We start from the raw sequence: 19789 nt of genomic DNA, 5'->3' as shown, positions 1-19789 counted from the left end.
TCACACCCCTATAAACCTACGGTACATGTATGAACCGCAGACGCCCAATGAACCTGCTCTCTGAAGACGGTAGGCTTACATTAATATTTTGCTTTAGGTTCATACAAGTGACCGTACAAACAAAGTCCTTTCCCCTTTCGCCGGTCGTTTTAGCCCGCCGGACTGTGCCTGTGTGATATGGCCGCCGCCACATCCGATGTGGGTAGTTTGCAGCCGACCTGTGGTCTGTCACATTTGGAATTAGGCGTATGTGTTCCGTTGGCCTTTCCGTTTCACATGTCTGGGTAGTGTTCAGGCAAACTTGAAACGAAACTTCAATTGAGAAGACTAATGAAAAGCGTAAGAGAATGAGACATATAAGGAAATAAGGGAGGGAGTTCGCGTGGTATGTAAGCAGAGACGGGGATCCAAAATGAACATTTTTCGGAGATTCAACAATACCACGAGCTCCCCACTCCTCTCGCCGCCTTGGAACCGCAGACGAACCGGCCAGCCAAAGGCCCCCTTCCTCTCTCTCTCTCTCTCTCTCTCTCTCTCTCTCTCTCTCTCTCTCTCTCTCTCTCTCTCTCTCTCTCTCTCTCTCTCTCTCTCTCTCTCTCTCTCTCTATCTCTCTCTCTCTCTCTCTCTCTCTCTCTCTCTCTCTCTCTCCCTCTCCCTCTCCCTCCCCTTCTCTCTCCCTCTCTCACTTGCCCTCCTTCCCCCCTCTCTCTCCCTCTCTCTTTCTCTCCCTCTCTCTATATATATCCCTCTCTCTCTCCCTCTTTCCCTCTCTCCCTCTCTCTTTCTCTCCCTCTCTCTATATATCCCTCTCTCTCTCTCCCTCTCTCTTTCTCTCCCTCTCTCTCTATATATATCTCTCTCTCTTCCTCTTCCTCACTCTCCCCCTCCCCCTCTCCCCCTCTCCCCCCCTCCCTCCCTCCCTCCCTCCCTCCCTCTCTCTTATTCTCTCTCTCCCTCTTTCTCTCCCTCCTACCCTCCAAAACACACAGCATGCCTTATGATAAACTTGATAGATGACCCTCACAGGGAGAGGTCAAATCATTGTCACTGATCGACCTCCTCATCACTGCTGTTTTGCAGGCTATAGGCCCTAACACAGTATAAGGGTGAGCATTGTTAGACAGGGCTAACAGGTTCCATACGAGGCCACTGAACCTGGCCAAAAAGACCTGTTTCACAGTACTGGGCCTGGTACAACAAACCCACACTCTGCCTAACTTCATTTGAGCTTTTGACTTGACACTTTTGCTGTGATTGGATAACCTCCTGCTCCAGTGAACACATGATGCCTCTCTCCACTCTGGGTTAAGATGTGAGGAAAAACAGAGTTAAGCTGTGAAGTCCCCCATTTGCAGTGTGCATGGTTCAAGCTTGTAGTCAGTGTGTAAGCACTACTGTGTCTATTGTAAATCTATTCTGCAGAGGCTGTCATGGTGTAAATACAGTAGAACTTGTCGTGAAGGTCTTTTATCATGACTTACATCTTGTCACACAGAACATATCCTAAGAGTTGCTCTCTCCCTCCCCTTCTCTCTCCCTCTCTCACTTGCCCTCCTTCCCCCCTCTCTCTCCCTCTCTCTTTCTCTCCCTCTCTCTATATATATCCCTCTCTCTCTCCCTCTTTCCCTCTCTCCCTCTCTCTTTCTCTCCCTCTCTCTATATATCCCTCTCTCTCTCTCCCTCTCTCTTTCTCTCCCTCTCTCTCTATATATCCCTCTCTCCCTCCCTCTCTCTTTCTCTCCCTCTCTCTCTATATATCCCCCTCTCTCTCCCTCTTTCCCTCTCTCCCTCTTTCCCTCTCTCCCTCTCTCTTTCTCTAACTCTCTCTATATATCCTTCTCTCTCCCTCTCTCTCTCTCTGACGCTCAGACAGTCAGACAAACAGTCTGTCTTGGCTCATCCTTTGCCTTTCCTGACTTTGAAAGCAGTTCAGACGTAATGTAAGACAGGTCCCCACCACAACAAAAAGCCTAACTTTGAGTTAGAATAAACAATGTATTTCTCTCCCAGGCTCCCACCCTTTCTGTCTGTCTCCCACTCCAATTTTTCCTCTCGCTTTATTATTTCACTCTTGGCGCGAGGAGAAGTATGTGCACTTGTTATGCGCTTTCCACCGTTGCTTTTCTCTGGAATAGATTATCTGCTGGGAGTGTTGAACAAGTGAGAGAGAAAGAGAGAGAGAGAGAGGGGGACAGGGAGAGAGAGAGAGCAAGAGAAAGGAAGAGGGATAGGGCGAGGGAGCAATAGAAAGGAAGAGAGAGAGGGGGAGTGAGCAATAGACTGTGTGTGAGAGAAAGACAGGGATAGAGAGCGAGACAGTGTGTGTGTTTGTGTGTGTTTGTGTGTGTGAGAGAGACAAGGATAGAGTAAGTGAGAGGTGGAGAAAGAGAGGGAGAGAGAGGGAGAGAGAGGGAGAGAGAGGGAGAGAGAGAGAGAGACATAATGAGGTTAAAGGAGAAGGCTAGAAGAAGTTCACTGACTACTTGTAGTACAGCACACATTGTCCCTAAGTTGTAATAAAAACTAAATTGGTTTAAAGGTTAAAGTTGTGTTGAAGGTAGAATCCACCTTTCCCCTAACTACAGACAGATGACATGTTGTTCCTGTGAGAGATATAAAACCTACTGGTTTGGGTGAACTGCATGAGAACATGGGCTGCCAGTGCATGTGTCTCTGAATTAACTATTTGAAGGTTAGTAAACCACAAAGAGCTTGAAGAGATTTTTTAAAACAACAGAACCATATTTAGTGGAAAGACTTGACCTGAATATCGCTGTCGTAGACTGTATTGGAGTAACTTTAGACTAAAACACAGTATTTGTATGGGACACATCAGACAGCCGTGGCCTTCTGCTTGAGCCTCCTGTCACTCATACCAAAGCTGCAACGTGATTGGAGGAAACCTTCCCATTACAGGAAGTTGTCTCCCAGGATTGGCGGTTGTCAGGGACCTGAAGTGTGAGGTCGTGTTGGAGGTCTGTGTTGTGGAACATGGTTTCCCTGGGCCTGTCAGACAGGGTGATGGTGCCGAACCTGGGGTAGAGAGGCTGGAGGGACGCACAGTTGTGTGACAAACACTCCAGTGTCATCGCAGAAGTAATCTAAACGAACAGCGAGAAGGATTGATGATGGACTGAGAAGTGCATTGAAATGAGAGGACCAGATCGATCGCCACAATAACAACATTAATTACATGAATAAAGATTGTGGATGAAGAATCAAATAGTTGCAGTGTTATGAATAAATAACACTCACGTATTAATATAGTTTGAACTTTTAGCATAATAATGCCCCATTATCTGTGTCTCGTGGACTGAAAAAAACCAATGGGGTTTCAGTGTGAATATACTTATTATTGTACTCATTTCTGTTTCTCACACACGCACACGCACACACACACACACACACACACACACCTGTTCACACACACACACACCAAGGTCAACTTTTGATCCTCTGCCACACTTAGCCAAAGGCAGAGAAAGAAAGAGTTGTGTGATGTGTTCGTTTGTGCTGCTCCAGGTGGCAGGCAGGTGTTTGTCCTTGGCTTTGCTAGCTTGACTCAAGCTCTTGTTATCCTCTTATTCACAGATATTTTCTGTATCTCTGGTGTTATCAAGCTACACCTGCATGTGGGGCACCAGAGCAAACTCAACTGATATGTTACGCAAATGACAACATGCAGCTGTTAGATGTGATGTCGACAGTGCTGCCTCCATGTGGCTCATGGTGGAACTTCACACTGAGTCTTGTTAAGATTCACATCTTGGAGACAGGTGGGTGTAGCTCAGTCGCAGAACATTTGACTGCAGACCAAGAGGTTGCATATTCAAAAGAATCTCTAGCCCCCCCTCAGTTCCCGTATATCACTGGATAAAAGTTCAGATGAGTGATTTGATTCATTCATTCACCTCTTAAGAGCTTTGTCCTTATTCTTCCATGTCGTATTCATATGTTGGTAGTATCTTCAAGTCTGTGGTCTCTGTAGGTGTTTTGAAACCACGCTTTTTAACATATGTTCTGCGTCCAGGTGCAAGCCAGGACTCTTGACTGCGGCATTTTCCTACTCGGGTCTGTGTTGCTTTTCCGAGGGAATCCTGATGTTTACACAGCTGATTAACAGGTGCTGTAGCTGCCACGGTAGTTCTCCTTAGATCCCCTTTCTATCTCTCCCTCTCATTCTCTCCCCCTCTCTATCTGTTTCTCTTGCTCGCTCTCTACCTCTCTCTTTCGCTCTCTCTGTGTCTCACTTTCTGTTTCTCACCCCCCCCCCCCTCTATCTCTCTCTTCCTGTAGCTCACTCTCTTTTACTCTCTCTCGCTCTCTCCATCTCTCTCGCTCTCTCTATCCTTCCTGTGGCCCACACTGAGTGTGTTTGATTAGTATTTTATCCCCCTGCCATTGTTTCTCCATTGCATAGACAGACTGGTTGAATCTGCCCTCATCCAGATTGATGGACGTTCCAGACATGCACACAACTCTGCCTGACCTCATACATGTTTGTGTATGCTGTGCTGGGAGGGAGAGATAGAGAGGGAGAAAGAGTGGGAGAGAGATGGAAAGAGAGAGAGAGAGAGGAGAGATGGAAATAGAGAGAGGAGAGAGTTGCAGGGAGATAGCATTGAACACATTCCTGGCATTCTGTGTCTGTGGCACCCAGCACCATCTCTGGAAGTCAGGTGGCTGAGCGGTTAGGGAGTCGGACTCGTAATCTGAAGGTTACCAGTTCGATTCCCGGCTGTGCCAAATGACGTTGTGTCCTTGGGCAAGGCACTTCACCCTACTTGCCTCGGGGGAATGTCCCTGTACTTACTGTAAGTCGCTCTGGATAAGAGCGTCTGTTAAATGACTAAAATGTAAATGTAAAATGGAACGGGAGGAGTGGTTGGTGAACAGACGTTTTGGACAAATGGATAGAGACAAATAGAGACCATAGTTGACTCAGGTAATTCAGGCTAATATTGAGAGTTTGCCTCCCTCTACTGGCACTGTGAAACACTGATAAAAGTTGGTTTTAATCATTTCTTGGCTTTCTCTTCTCATAACCATGGTGGCGTGTAACTTTCACATTTCGTAACGGTTAGCTGATTTAATAGGATACCTGAAATTGCCTCTGCACAAGCCAATGTGGCACGCGTAGGCTATGAAGCTATATCTGGAACCAGGTTAAATCTGATAACTGCCCTATATAATCTACTGTGCCGTATGCACATCTGTCGTTTCACAGCTTTACTTTGGTCTGTAAATAAAACCACGTTCGAATGGATTATGTGGGGCATTTATATAGGCCTATAGTGAATGTGTGTGTGTGTGTGTTGTAATCTCTTTGTATTTTTTATCCGTTAATGTGTTTGTTCTGAAATGACCGGCCACTTAGCAGTCTAGTTATGTTTCCACTTTGGGTTAAATAACGTTGAGAATGCACTTAAGGCGGTTTTTAAGCAGGTCAATGTAACTACCAGCACGTGCATCCCACGGATAGCCACGGGATTATTTCTCACAAAATATCTTAATTCTTCTGTTCGCTATAACGATCCTGGATAAATGCCCTCTAATCCCCACTCCATTAATTAAAAAGAGCACGAGCCCAAGGAGAACCTCGCCATCTGCCGCGGTTTCATTCCTGTAGACAGATTGTGTTTTGATCTTATTTAAAACAAGGGGATTGGACTGAATTTGACAGAGGTGCAGTGTGATGGAGGGATGAAAGAATGACCTATCCCCGGTGAGGAGACGGAATGTCGAAACCCCGGCCTCTTCCTATAACGAATCCGTCTTAAAATGTGTTTAAAGAAACCTATTTTTCCTCAGACATGTTTTAAAAGAAAGCTGGATTTACTGAAACAGGAGAAAGCTGTGCTGAAAGGAGCCTGTTCCTGTCAACAACAAAAAAATAATGCATTTTATTTTCCTCCTTGGAGGATAGTTTTGTTTAATGTGTGGTTTTAGTCTCCTATTTGTAAACGTTTGGCGCTTGTGATGAGTTTGATTTTTGCTAAAAATTACTGTGTTGCAATTGAAATGGGTTTAAGAACAGATGTCAATTTTTGTTTTGGGATGCTGGGATTGAGCCAATAAACACGCACACACGCACACACGCGCGCTCACACAGACAGAGCACAACAAAGCTAATCAGTGCGAGCCGCCTCCAAACCCTCCCTCTCTCCTCTCCTCTTCACTCACAATGTTCGCAGACATTCACTCGGATGGCACGAGACTGACCACTGCGTCAGCTTCAAGTTTTGGATGCAGTCCGTCCGTCAGATTAGATTCAGTTTAATGTTTGTGTTACATTTACTTTAAATGTATAGACTTCTTGACAGGTTTCTAGAAACGTTATCTTATGGCACTGTTCCCGCATTTGTTTAATTAATCCGGACTTGGCTTTGTGCAAATGGACCTACGAGGTGCGAAGAGACGACTGTCGCGAAAATGGCAGGTGACCTGTCTGGCACTAGCGTGCGTCCTGGATTTAGTTTGGGGACAAATTCGCTACTCAATCCCCGAGGAACTGGAGCACGGGGCTTTTGTTGGAAATATTGCGGAAGACCTGGGCTTAGATGTCGAGAGACTTTCTGCTCGCAGGTTTCGAATTGTGTCAGGTGCAAAAAAACAGTACCTGGAGGTGAATTTAGAAAACGGAGTTTTGTTTGTTAATGAAAGAATAGATCGCGAGGAACTCTGTGAGCAAAGCATTTCGTGCTCCTTTCATCTGCAAGTGGTCATAGAAAACCCTTTAGAACTCTACAGAGTAGAGGTAGAGATTTTAGACGTGAATGACAATTCTCCCAGTTTTCCGTGGGGCGAGTTTAATTTGGACATATCCGAGTCCGCGGTTACCGGATCACGCTTTCCTTTGGAGAGCGCGCAGGACCTGGATGTCGGCAGCAATTCTCTGCGCTCATATTTGTTAAGTGTGAACGAACATTTTGTTTTGGACATTCAGACGCGAAGTGATGGCAGCAAATTTGCGGAATTAGTTCTGGAGAACTCGCTGGACAGAGAGCATCAGAAAACACACCAGATGGTTCTGACTGCTGTGGACGGAGGCTCGCCCGAGCGCTCTGGAACTGCACAGATCAACATAACAGTTTTGGATGCAAATGACAACGCGCCGGTGTTCGACCAGTCGTTTTACAGAGTGAGGCTTGTGGAAAATGCACCTAAAGGCACAGTGGTGATTAAGCTAAATGCCTCAGATCTTGATGAGGGTCCAAACGCTGATATCACGTACTCATTCAGTGGGCATGCTCCCATGAAGGTGCGCGAGCTTTTCAGCGTTGACTCGGGAACCGGAGAGATCAAAGTCAAAGGACTAATTGATTATGAGAAGGCTCGAATGCACGAGATATATGTTCAAGCTAAAGATAAGGGTCCATCGGCCGTGGCTGTTCACTGTAAAGTGCTGGTTAATATCTTAGACGTGAATGACAACCTTCCCGAGGTGATTTTAACGTCCGTCTCTACACCTGTCCAAGAGGACGCGCCTCCAGGAACGGTCATAGCCGTTATCAGCGTAATGGACAAGGACTCCGGTGAAAATGGGAATGTTGACTGTGAAATTCCGCATCACGTCCCTTTCCAGCTCCATTCCTCTTTTAAGAACTACTACACATTAGTCACTAGTGACTTTCTTGACAGAGAGAGAGTGCCCGAGTATAATATAACACTCACCGCGAGAGACATGGGTGCGCCTCCTCTATTTACAAGGAAAACAATACTCGTCGAAGTGTCAGACATGAATGACAACGCGCCCCGATTCAAGCAGCCTTCCTACACAGTGTATTTGACGGAGAATAACGCACCAGGAGCCTCGATTTGCTCCATAACGGCCATTGATCCAGATTGGGACCAAAACTCATATCTCTCCTACTCTATCCTGGAGGGCGACATACAGGGGATGCCCGTGTCCACCTACGTGTCCATAAACTCTGACAACGGCAACATTTACGCGCTGCGTTCATTCGACCACGAGCAGCTAAGAAACTTTCAGATTTTGGTCAAAGCGCAAGATGCCGGCTTCCCTCCACTGAGCAGCAACGTTACTGTAAACGTGTTTATTCTGGACCAAAATGACAATGTTCCTGTCATCGTATCACCTGCACCAGTAAACGGCACGGCGGCAACTGCAGTGGTGCCCAGAACAGTGGATGCTGGTTACCTTGTGACGAAAATCACTGCGACGGACTCAGACGCAGGTCAAAACTCGCGTCTTTTCTATCAGGTGCTGCAGGCTACAGACCCCAGTTTGTTCAGCGTTGCCCTGTACACGGGTGAAATCAGGACGATTCGCCGTTTGGTTGATAAAGACCCCATAAGGCAAAGGCTGGACATCCTGGTCAAGGACAACGGTCATCCGCCGCTCTCGGCCACAGTTTCCATCATCCTGTCAGTTGTTGACAGCGTGCCAGAATTGCAGCCTGATTTCGGCGACCTCGCGTTGAGCCCCCAGTACCGCTCTAACCTTACTTTGTACTTAATAGTATCCCTGGGCGCCATCTCGTTCACGTTTCTGGTGGCTATTATTGTCCTGGCAACGATAAAGGGTTACAGGGACAGACATTCCATTCGAGGTTACAGTTCGTCTGTCAGCGCTTGCTGCGGGTTTCCGTCAGAAGAGTCCGCCACGGACGTGTACAAGAAGTCCAATCTTAACGTGCAGATATCCACAGGCACCAAAGGAAGCACGAAGTGCGTGGAGCCCGGTAGCAGCGGCCCGCTGTCCCAGGCATACTGCTACAAGATGTGTCTGACCCCGGAATCCTCCAAAAGTGATTTCATGTTCCTGAAGCCATGCAGCCCGATAACTGAAGCGCCGCAGAACAACACCAAGACCAGCGAGTACCTCGTCTCGGCATGGAACTTACACGACAGCAGGCAGCTCGTCAACAACGGAGCTACAAGTCCAAACGAGGTAAATGTTACATCAAGGGACCAACGTTTTCAAATATGTTATTATTTTTTGATATGTATTTAAAATGATAATGTCATTATAATACATGAGAATAACTATCAAACTTGTGTTTAGTGTTCGGAATAAAATGAATGCCTTTCACGTGCCATTACGCACGATCGTTTTGCATACAGGACGTCCTATAACTAAAACTAGTGTCACAAATATGAAATTAAATAAAATAACAATTTGAAATAATCGTTGAAATACAAATATAACAGGTCGATGAACGGTATCGTCTCGTATTATGTTATTTGTTTCTTTGTTTTTTTTTTACCTCATCCAAATAGGTGCAGCCTGTGCCGTATTCTGTTCGCGCGCCTAAATGCTAAACGATGTAGCCTAAATAATATGGGCTAAATTATTTAACTGTCTACATACTTACATACTTAAAGGGATGCATTCTTTATGTCGCGTTTAAAATTGTACGTTACATCACACCACATGGGGGCAACACAACAATCACAGTGCATTTAGTGAATCATTAGGCTACTGTGGATGAGCTGTCCCTTAATCACATATCTGCTATGTTATTCTATGTCTCATAGTTTTGCCTGTATGCTATTTTTCCAGCTCAAGCAAGCAAACAAGGACTGGACATTGACAAAAAATCAACGGAATTCAGCACACAAGAGGTGAACCCCACCACCACCACACACACACACACACACACACACACACACACACACACACACACACACACACACACACACACGTACGCACACTTCCAGTCACACACTCACACACGTGCACAAATACGAGGCCCCCTTGGTGTACATTTTGTAAATGTGCGACCTTTTTCCATTTCCTCTCCAAAGCTTCAGCTCTGTGAACATGGAGCGGACCCTTCCACTGAGGCCCAGGCAGGATCCAGATGGCTTCTCCTGCCCTGCACCCCCTCAGTACTGGACTTGGGGAAGCCACGCCCGGGGTACGTACCACACCACGGACCACCTCCACTGTTTCCTGTCACATGACTGAAACAAACAAATTCAAATGCACACTAACAGACAAACCACTGAAAGCCACAGCCCCCTACATTAATAAACAGTCTTGTAATCATCGCAGAAAATCATCTAATGACGTGATTTGCTATGGTAACAGACTACAAGATGCCCCAGCAAGGAGTCGGGGGGGTCCCAACCCATTCCTGGACCCCGAGGTACACGCAGCCCCCCTCAGCCCAGCCTCCACTGGACTATCAGCACAACATTTACATACCCGGCACGCCGTCTGGGTACTGCACGCTAAAGCCAGCCCTGAGAGGGGAGCTGGACGTCTACAACTCATTCTCCACCTTTGGGAAGAAGAGGAGGCTGGTCACTCACTACGAGCAGGGTCTGGAGAGAGAGCATGCCCTGATCAACAACCACTTCTTCAAATGAGGGACACTGAACCTTTAGAGACTGAACACTGAACCATTCTACCGTTTGAGAACTCCTTCGACTGTCAGTGGCGATTTATTGATGTCTTCATTCAACCTTCCTGTTGTGTTTGTTTCATGTTTATTCATTCTGTGTTCCCGGTCCAAAATGATCGTACCATTAAAGCTGATTATAAATCTATAATTCATGCTTTTTTTATCACCTGGTGTTGTGTTAGATGTTTTTCATCAACTTAAGTTCTTACAAGGGTTGATTTTTTGTCGCCAATTATGGCCTGTAGGCCTCATTAACCAGAACTCATAATTCTTTTTTTAAATAGAAAATTTTATTTTCTGTTTTTAGATTTCTTTTCAGACTTACAACATTTCAGAGAGAAAATTTGATTGGTCTGATTCACCAGGAACATAAGAGGAAGGTGTGATTATTAACCCCAAATAGTTATTATCTATCTATCTATCTATTTCAAAATACCTGATTTCCCTTCATTTAACAGACATGAAGAGAAAGCTAAAACATAGCCTACTGATTTAACCTCATCCATACAGCCGTGTTTGAGATCATTTTGCATCAATTATATATTTTCATTTCATAATTCTGGTTATGCTGCCAATAATAATAGGAGAAAAATATGCAAAAATACACACAAAAATATCTGTACTTGTACTTGAGTGAAGGATCCTTGAGTGAAGGATCACACAAGTAGAAGTACAGATGGTCATGTTTAAAAAGACTTGAAAAGTTGAAGATCTGACTACACTTTTTCACTCAAGTTAAAGTAGGCTGAAGAAATATGGGCTCTGACATACATGTAAAAACTAGTCGTTACTACTTGCTTTTTTAATGTTTTAATACACGTGTCTTAACAGTATGACCACAGTGTAATAACATAACAGTGTAACAACAGGTTAATGTTAAATCAGTTATAGTTTTTGACAAGGCTCAGATTCTTTTTCACTTCAATCTTTTTGTTCTAAATGTAGATGTAAATCTAGATGTGCAACAATTATATTTCAGATTTTTTTTACTTATCACAAGCCTTAGCAGGTAGGCAATTTTTTCCTGACTTTTTGAGCTTAATATATTTTTTGTTGTTTTCCAAAAACAAAATTTGTGGGTAGGGTAGCCAATCACTTTTCAATAATTTCAGTAAGCCTAGGCAATTTACAGTTGACTGAAACACGACCTTGCAAACGGCACTATGAGGAGCTGTCTACACTCTGTGGTGCTGATATTGTTGGTTTGATTGTGTTGGCTTTACCGACCCTACTTTAAAACACTCTGAACGTAACAGTGGTTCATAAAATAAGTGAATTATAGTCAACTTTAAATTTGAATTTGACAAGAGACAGGACTATAGTTTATAGATAAACGTATTATTTATAGATTAATTAATTTGATCAGTGTGGGTCTTTGATTGTGTGAAAATGTCACGGGCCAGTATGAGTGCCCAGATGGCGATGTTAAACTATTTTGAATGGTACAGCAAGTGTATTCCATCGCAAGTGACGACTACAGAAGACGTCATCAAGATTTAGGACACAACGCCTAGGCTACGCTACCTCAGCTGTGCCGCGTGGAGGCTCGACATGAATTTCGCAAGGCGGAAGAGAATGGCTGCGATCGAACAGCATATCGACACCAGTCTACAGATGTGAAGACAACCATTTTTAAGTAAATAGAAACGATTCAAATTTATTTTGCACTATAATCTTTCTATCATGGCGCGAATTATGTCGTTCAAACGGTCAGGGTGGGTCGCGGCTCTCTTTGTGTTCTGTGGGATGTGGGGGGCTGCTTTGTCCGTCACTCGGTACTCCATTCCAGAAGAAATGCAAGAGGGTTCCGTTGTGGCGAACTTGGCTACAGATTTGGGACTTGATGTTCGCAGTTTGGTAAGACGCAAGGCAAAGCTTGATATCATCCACAGTAAAAAATACCTTGATATCAACAAAGAAACCGGCGATCTGTACATTATAGAGAGGATAGACAGAGAAAACATATGTACGAGCAAGACAACATCTTGCTTTTTGAAAATGGATGTCATATTTGAAAACCCTATTCGCATTTTTAATGTTGAACTGGAAATTATGGACATAAATGACAACGCGCCGATTTTTCGAAGGGAGACCATGCAATTGGACATATCAGAATCCACTGCTCCCGGAGAGAGGTTCTCGTTGACAAATGCAGTGGATGCAGATGTTGGTGCAAATTCTATCAAGACGTATTATCTAAGCGAAAGCAAATCTTTTACAATTGATATACAGACAGGAAGCGGTGGCTCTAAATACGTAGATTTAGTTCTCAATAGCCATTTAGACCGAGAAGAACAGGGAATTCACAATCTGATATTAACCGCTGTAGATGGAGGAGTCCCTGCGCGCTCAGGCACAGCCAGCATAATTATTAGGGTTCTGGATATCAATGACAACGCTCCCTTCTTTAATCAGGAGGTATACGCAGTTAATATAAAAGAGAACTCCCCCATTGGAACAGTAGTCATTAAGTTGAACGCAACAGACTTTGACGAAGGCACAAACGCAGAGATAACGTATTCCTACACATTGTACACATCAGAGAAAACGCAAGAAATGTTCTCTCTCAATCCGAACACTGGAGAGATCAAGGTGAAGGGCGTGATTGATTTTGAGGAAAGTCAAAGTTTTGAAATGCACATACAGGCCAAAGACAAAGGCCCAAATGCATTATCAGGAGAATGCAGAGTGATGGTATCTGTTACCGACATGAATGACAACCATCCCGAGATAACTGTCAAATCTTTCAAAAGTACAGTCAAAGAAGATGTCACCGTAGGAACGATAATTGCCGTTATCAGCACCCGCGACAGAGACTCCGGGAGAAACGGAGAAGTTGAGCTTACTTTTAATCAACAAGCACATCTACCCTTTGTTCTCAACAAATCGTCAGATGAGTTCTTTGCACTCCTCGTTTCAAAGCCCCTGGACAGAGAAATGACCCCCCGATATGACATCACTTTTAAAGTCACAGACAGGGGCACGCCTCCTCTTTCTGATAATGAAACCATCACCTTGGAGATTCTTGACGTCAACGACAACGTACCAGTGTTTCCACAGTCTCTCTACACCATCCACGTCATGGAGAACAACGTCCCTGGTGCGCTGTTGACCACCCTCACCGCCTTTGACCCAGACCTCCACGAGAACCAGTATCTGGTCTATTTCATCATGGAGAAAGAGATCCTAAACACCTCCATATCGATGCTGTTCTCCATCAACCCGGAGAACGGGAACCTTTACGCTCTGAAGACCTTCGACTTTGAGAGAGAGAGGGAGTTCCTGTTTCACATCGAGGCCCGGGACTCGGGCGTTCCTGCTCTCAGCAGCAACGTCACGATCCACATCGTCATCCTGGACCAAAACGACAACACGCCCGCCATCGTGGCGCCGTGGCGCGCCCAGGGTTCCGTCATCGAGGAGGTGATCCCGAGGTCCACCGACAAAGGTCACCTGGTCGCCAAAGTCATCGCCATCGACTCGGACTCGGAGCAGAACGCGCGCGTCACCTACCAGCTCCTGCAGATCAGCGACCCGACGCTTTTCAGCTTGGACCAGTACAACGGCGAGATCCGCACCACCCGGATGTTCAGCTACAGGGACCCTCGCCACCAGCGCCTGGTCGTCGTCGCCAAGGACAACGGAGAGCCGTCCCTCTCCGCCACGGTGACCATCAAGATCACGACGGTAGAGCACATGGTGACGTCGTTCTCCGAGACGACCGAGGAACCCTTCGAGTACGATATGTTCTCCGACCTCAACCTGTACCTGGTCATCGGCCTGGGCTCCGTCTCCTTCCTGCTTCTCATCACCATCCTGGTGATCATCGTGATCAAGTGCCAGAAGCCCAAACCCAAGCCCATGAAGATGCCCCCGCCCAACAGGAACAGCTACGTCAGCAGGAACAGCTACGTCAGCCAGAGAAGCTCCACCATAGCGGACTCCACTCTGATCTCCAGCGACGCCTACTGGTACAGCCTGTTCTTGGCTGAGACCCGGAAAGGGAAGGTGGTGGTGAGGCAGCCCATTGTGCCCAAGGGAGCCGGATACTTTGTCTCCAGTATACCCAGGAGCATAGGCCCCACGGAGACCAGCGACTCCAGGGCATCCACACTACAGGTAGGCTGACAGCACTCAGACAGACAGTTTTGTCTTTTATTTCCAAACTTTTGCCGTGACTTATTTCTGCTTGTACCTGTGATGCTGCTGGATTGATTTGACAAATGCTGGGGTGGTCTGGTGTTACAAGAGATGAAGGAAGCTATACCTTGTTTAAATATGTTCTACAGGACAACACATTCCTCAGTCCTCACTTCACTCAGTCGGATTAGATGGCAACATGGCTTGACCATTCGTTTACTAAGCAATACAAATACGGGATCTTGAGGAATGTGGCAGTATGCTGTAAATAGTGTATGATCTTCATTTTCCCCTAATATATAAACTGGCGATGTGACAGTGTGACACACTTTACAATGTCTGCCATCCCTCGAGATCACTGACCTTCCATTTCCTTATGGAAAAATTAAATTCTGCCGGTCATGTCAGACAGGTCAACTACTGGGTAAAACCATAGGCAAAACCATAGGCATTATAACATAAAGAAACGTCAGACTGTGATGTTAACTTAGTCACTTTGTGTGTTATGGCTGGAAATCACTGTGTGGTTATTGAAGACTCCTAGAGCATAAAAACTGTTTGAGTTTCGTTTGCCTTGGAGTCATTCACAGTGTAGGGACTCGCCTTGCCTGGCTGTATTAAATAATCAAGTGAATTCCCAGCCGGCTGGATGCCACTTAGACTCTCACAGTGTGCATGCAGAACATGCAATATTGATGACAAAGTGTTTTTTCTAAGAAAGTATGTTTTCATTTGTTATGGATATTACTTCACTAGCTAAATTATCTTCAACATCCAAGGTGATCCGAGGACAGCAACCCTGACTAATTCTACTACTTGACTTTTCTACCACAAGGTCTTTTTTTTGGGCATGATATTTTTTGGTCTTTTTTCTTTCAGGATGCTGTTTCCAAATAAGGATTTAGGTTTCTGATGTACCTTATGTCAATGTTTATGTTAAGTTTTTGGGATAGGGGTTATTTAAAAAAAAGTAAAATGAATAATTAACATCAATTTACTTTTAATTTGTTTTTTAAATATTATTTCAAAGGTGGGTGTATGTGTGTGTGTTTGTATCTGTGTGCGTGTGGGTTGGTGGGTGTGAAATGACCATTGAAACTGTCTTTTCTTTATTCTTAAGTACTCAAAATGAAAGGAAGTCCATTCTACAACTGGAGGTATGCTGGTTGCTGAATACATGTTATAGGACCGGTGTGATTTGTGTAAAAGAAATTCGCGTTTCTCCTGTTTTTGGTCCAGTTCCATTTGTCCTATTCAAAAAATTGGATTGTTGGAAATTCAAAACAAAAAAGAAACGAGACCTTTGCTCACCATGCCTGTGATTACTTAGTTCTAACCCTTTTCTAAGAAAGACTCTTTGCAAGGAGCCCTTATGCAATGGAAGGAGATGCAGAGAGGAAAAAAAAGCATAATTCCCGAGCTCTCTCTCTTCTCTCTCAATCTCTCAGTCTCCTCCCCTGACGCACACTGCTCTCTCTCTGACCTTCACCACAGCACTCCTGTGAACTATGAATATTAGATTGGCAAATCTTTCCACAGAGGAACCAATCTCTCTCAGACAGTTGAGATTAGGCCCGTAGAGTCTGCCAGGTCAGAACAGTAATTGTGACACAGGGTTTGCCTGGGTAGAAGAACAGGGCAAAGGCCTGACACAGATGAAAAAGAGGATTATAGCGTGTCCTCGGTTTGATCACCTGCTTTAAAACGGGGAGTCAGATGGCTGAGCGGTGAGGGAGTCGGGCTAGTAATCTGAAGGTTGCCAGTTTGATTCCCGGTCATGCCAACTGACATTGTGTCCTTGGGCAAGTCACTTCACCTTACTTGCCTCGGGGGAATGTCCCTGTACTTACTGTAAGTCGCTCTGGATGAGAGCGTCTGCTAAATGACTAAATGTAAATGTAAAACAGCAGCTCTCACTGTCAGAAGCACACATTAGACTCATCATTGGTTAGGGAGAGCAGATGGAGAAATAATTGACGATAGACATTTTATGGGGATCAGTACTTGGGTACATACATGCATGTACACACACACACACAAACCTACCAACTACACACTGCGATGTGCATGTCTCCTGTCTCCTCTTTTTTTTGTTACCCTGGTCTTGTCACTTGTTTGTTTTTATTCAAATTTCAATTGCTTGCTTTTCAATCTGGCCTCAATTCAGGTGATTGAAGCTCTGTGATTCGGCCTACTTACAGTCTTACTGTGGAGAACATTAAAAGGTTCTGAAAGTTCTATCGAATTCACAAAGCAAACCTCCTTTCATAAAACCGAGGCTTGGGATTTACTTACTGTAGAAAGTAAGCAAACCAGCTGAAATCCATCTCTGTTTGACTGATGGTGACAGTAACCAGTCAGGCCCCGGTTGAGGAAACTCTGTCACTGCATGAGTTGTGGCATTGTGGCTGTCGGTCAGGTTCACCTTCCACATTAATGATGCTAACGCTCTATTCTTGTTTCTGTCCATCGGCAGGAGTCCAGCAGTGACCTGCCATGACTTCCCGGACGGGTTGAGAACTTTCTACAACTTCCACAGGACATCAAAGACGTTCAAAGACACAACCACACCCCCCTTCCTCCCACCCCCTAACCCCACCCCCCAGCTCTCTATCAATAAGATCCAACAATGAGCTCCCTCTGCGGGCATCTCTTGGACCCTTCTTCCCAAACACCAACCTCACACCAGTGACCTCTTCTGATGTAAACTACCTTCAACTCCATCAATCAAGCATGAATCTGCATGGCCACACTACCAGGTGCTTGAGCTTTATCGTCACGGAGAAGAAGGAGTCTCCGCTGAGGATGCTGGTACTGAATCGGAGCGCTGTCGTTTTTGGGGGATGTTGCTGATGACTTTTAACCTAACGGCAGGTATGGACATTCCATTTCCTGTTCCCCCAGGAAGGATGCGATGCAGGAGATGAAAGTGTTCCACGTGTTCTACTTGGGGTTTTCTGTCATGCTTTGCCATGTCATCACAGGCTTGTTGTATAGTGTGTTAAGATGTTTTTATTTGCTAGTCCAAATAGACTTTTTTTAAACTAAAAACACTCCGAAAAGAAAAAGCGTGCATTTTAGATTTGTCATTTTCCATACAACTGTTCAGCAGCTATGATAAATTAGATTTGAGATTTCTTAACTTTGCAACGATTCACCGTGAAGCATAAAGCACAGATCAACTGCAATAGAGACAACATCCTTCTGAAGGTAGCGTCTCCCTGCTTGAGCAGAGTCTTCAGGTTGAAGCAGACACTGGACCGTCTATGTAGCAGGCCTGCTCCCATGATCAGGACGCCCCGTAGCACCATATCCTGTCTCCAGTCCATCCCAGCTCCCTCAAGCTAACCCTCACAGCCCGGTAACAGGGGCTCACTACCGTGACCATCCACTCAGAAGGCCACTGTGAAAGCTAGGTAAAAACGGGAATTCAAATACAAAAAAACAAAAACAAATAAACTGTTGGTGACAAAAGACCAGACAGTTGTATTCTGTAGAACGATTGACTATTTTCACTTTAAAGAATAGGACTGTTTATTGAAAAAATATACTATATACAAATTATATTTATGTCAGGCATGGTGCAATTCAATACTCGCCATGTTTCAAAAGTTGAATTATGATGATTGAATTGAACTTCATGAGATAGTGTTTTTTTATTCAACTATTTGATATAACTACTCTTATTGCAGCTTTTTTGTGACTTCTTCAAGTGCATTTTGTGTTTTATGATATTCGTAGTGCAATACATGATTTGTTCTTTCTTTGATAGTGTACAGACATTCAGATCTAATTCAGCACTGAGTCCACTACTGGATATGAAGCCAAATGGTCGACATCAACACCTCCTAAGCCATGTCAGCAGGGCTCAGGTAACTTAGCGTCAGGCATTATCTTTCAGAAATGAGAACATAGAAAGACAAAGCCAAAAGAGGGATGGAAGAGAAGAGAAGGCACAGACAGAGAGAGAGATATAACCAGATATTTTTAATGACAGGTCGGCTCTTGATTGTATCAATCATGTGCTCACAATTCACTCAGTGTTTTAATTCCAAACAGACCATACCCAAAATTCAAACCCTCTCTCTAAAGACCTTCAACATGTAAAGGGATAAGTAAAGAGGCTCAATCTGTTCATTGTGTATCTGCCAATGGATTCACTATTATTAGATCTATCCCGCTTGAAACCCTCTCTCTACATGTTGACCTCACCTCTCTCTGTGGTCTGATGAGGTTAGCCTTAGCTGCTCTGACACACAAACAAACACACACTAACACACACACACACACAGCTGTCTGTGCCACACCCACAATGACATTCGTGGAGGACATGCCACATGGTCATTGTGTGAGGCGAGCAATATATAATACTTAACCATATACATACTTAACTGTAGGATAATGGTAAAGCAGTGGTATTCTGAGCGGTGCCCATATGCATCACCACAAAGCATGTGACTTGAAAGAATGAGATAATGGTGCTTAATCCAGATTTTCAAGTCATGATTATTGCCAGGGCTGAGAAGCCATCTGGACTGACTTACTTCCCTGACTTTTGACAACCGGTGCCAATCATCGGGTCTGGTGATGTGACCCGGCGTCAAAGTATTACTAGTATTATTTGAACAGATGTGCTGTAAGAACCGTTAAAAAAAAACAATGGGATGGGTTGAAACCAGGCTTGATATAACTACTTTTTACTTTGTGTGTTTTGATACGATTCTGTACAATTTTGATATCAGTTGTATTCGCTGTGCTGTGTTGGTGGGCACCTTGGAGTGTTCATGCTGCTTGCTTGGTAATGTGTGTTTGTCTCTTTTAGTGTGTAGTGCTTATTCCTGCATTTTACTTCTGCTTTTAGACTGTTTCTTGAGTCCCAGAGATTCTCTCTGTGTGGCTCGTTACCTAACCGACATGGGATGCCCTGTGTTAAGCACCGTCCAGACAGACCGGCCCCCTGGCTGTTAGTTCAGATACAAATGGAGTGAGAGAGAATGGCCTTGCAGATTTTTTTTTGTGTCTTTTTGCTCTAATGTTCTGCCAGAAGATGCAATCTGAATAAAGTTTGGAGATCTGAGTCCTTGGTTTTAGCTCTGGCGTCTTTTGTGAATGGCTAAATATGTAGATATTATCACTAGTGATAGGATTTCTCCCTCTCTATCTCTCTCCTTCCCTCTCTATCTATCTCTGTCATTCTCTCTCTCTCTCAATCCACACGCAGACATACACACACGGGTACGCATGCTGACCCAGTTTCCGACTCAACTGTTCCGTG

General features: G+C 44.7%; 2 protein-coding genes across 4 annotated transcripts; both read left to right on the top strand.

The window, feature by feature from the left end:
- The first annotated feature begins 6198 nt into the window (after positions 1 to 6198).
- Positions 6199 to 10513, top strand: LOC134039910 (protocadherin beta-15). The gene is made up of 4 exons (XM_062486074.1): positions 6199 to 8915; positions 9528 to 9589; positions 9773 to 9885; positions 10059 to 10513. The coding sequence occupies exons 1-4, from the start codon at positions 6396 to 6398 to the stop codon at positions 10337 to 10339; spliced, it is 2976 nt and encodes a 991-aa protein (XP_062342058.1). The 5' UTR covers positions 6199 to 6395; the 3' UTR covers positions 10340 to 10513.
- A 1376-nt stretch (positions 10514 to 11889) lies between these two features.
- LOC134039914 (protocadherin alpha-C2) lies at positions 11890 to 19591 on the top strand. Of its 3 annotated transcripts, none has more exons than XM_062486106.1 (3): positions 11890 to 14493; positions 15635 to 15671; positions 16991 to 19591. In XM_062486106.1, the coding sequence occupies exons 1-2, from the start codon at positions 12058 to 12060 to the stop codon at positions 15644 to 15646; spliced, it is 2448 nt and encodes an 815-aa protein (XP_062342090.1). In that variant the 5' UTR covers positions 11890 to 12057; the 3' UTR covers positions 15647 to 15671; positions 16991 to 19591. The 3 variants fall into 3 exon arrangements, with proteins under 3 accessions (XP_062342090.1, XP_062342091.1, XP_062342089.1); XM_062486107.1 differs by having other exon boundaries at positions 16988 to 19591; XM_062486105.1 differs by lacking the exon at positions 15635 to 15671.
- The last annotated feature ends 198 nt before the right edge of the window (positions 19592 to 19789 follow it).

Source organism: Osmerus eperlanus, chromosome 19 (genome assembly GCF_963692335.1).
Source record: "Osmerus eperlanus chromosome 19, fOsmEpe2.1, whole genome shotgun sequence".
Taxonomy (NCBI): Eukaryota; Metazoa; Chordata; class Actinopteri; order Osmeriformes; family Osmeridae; genus Osmerus; species Osmerus eperlanus.
This window is presented reverse-complemented; position numbering and strand designations above follow the sequence as displayed.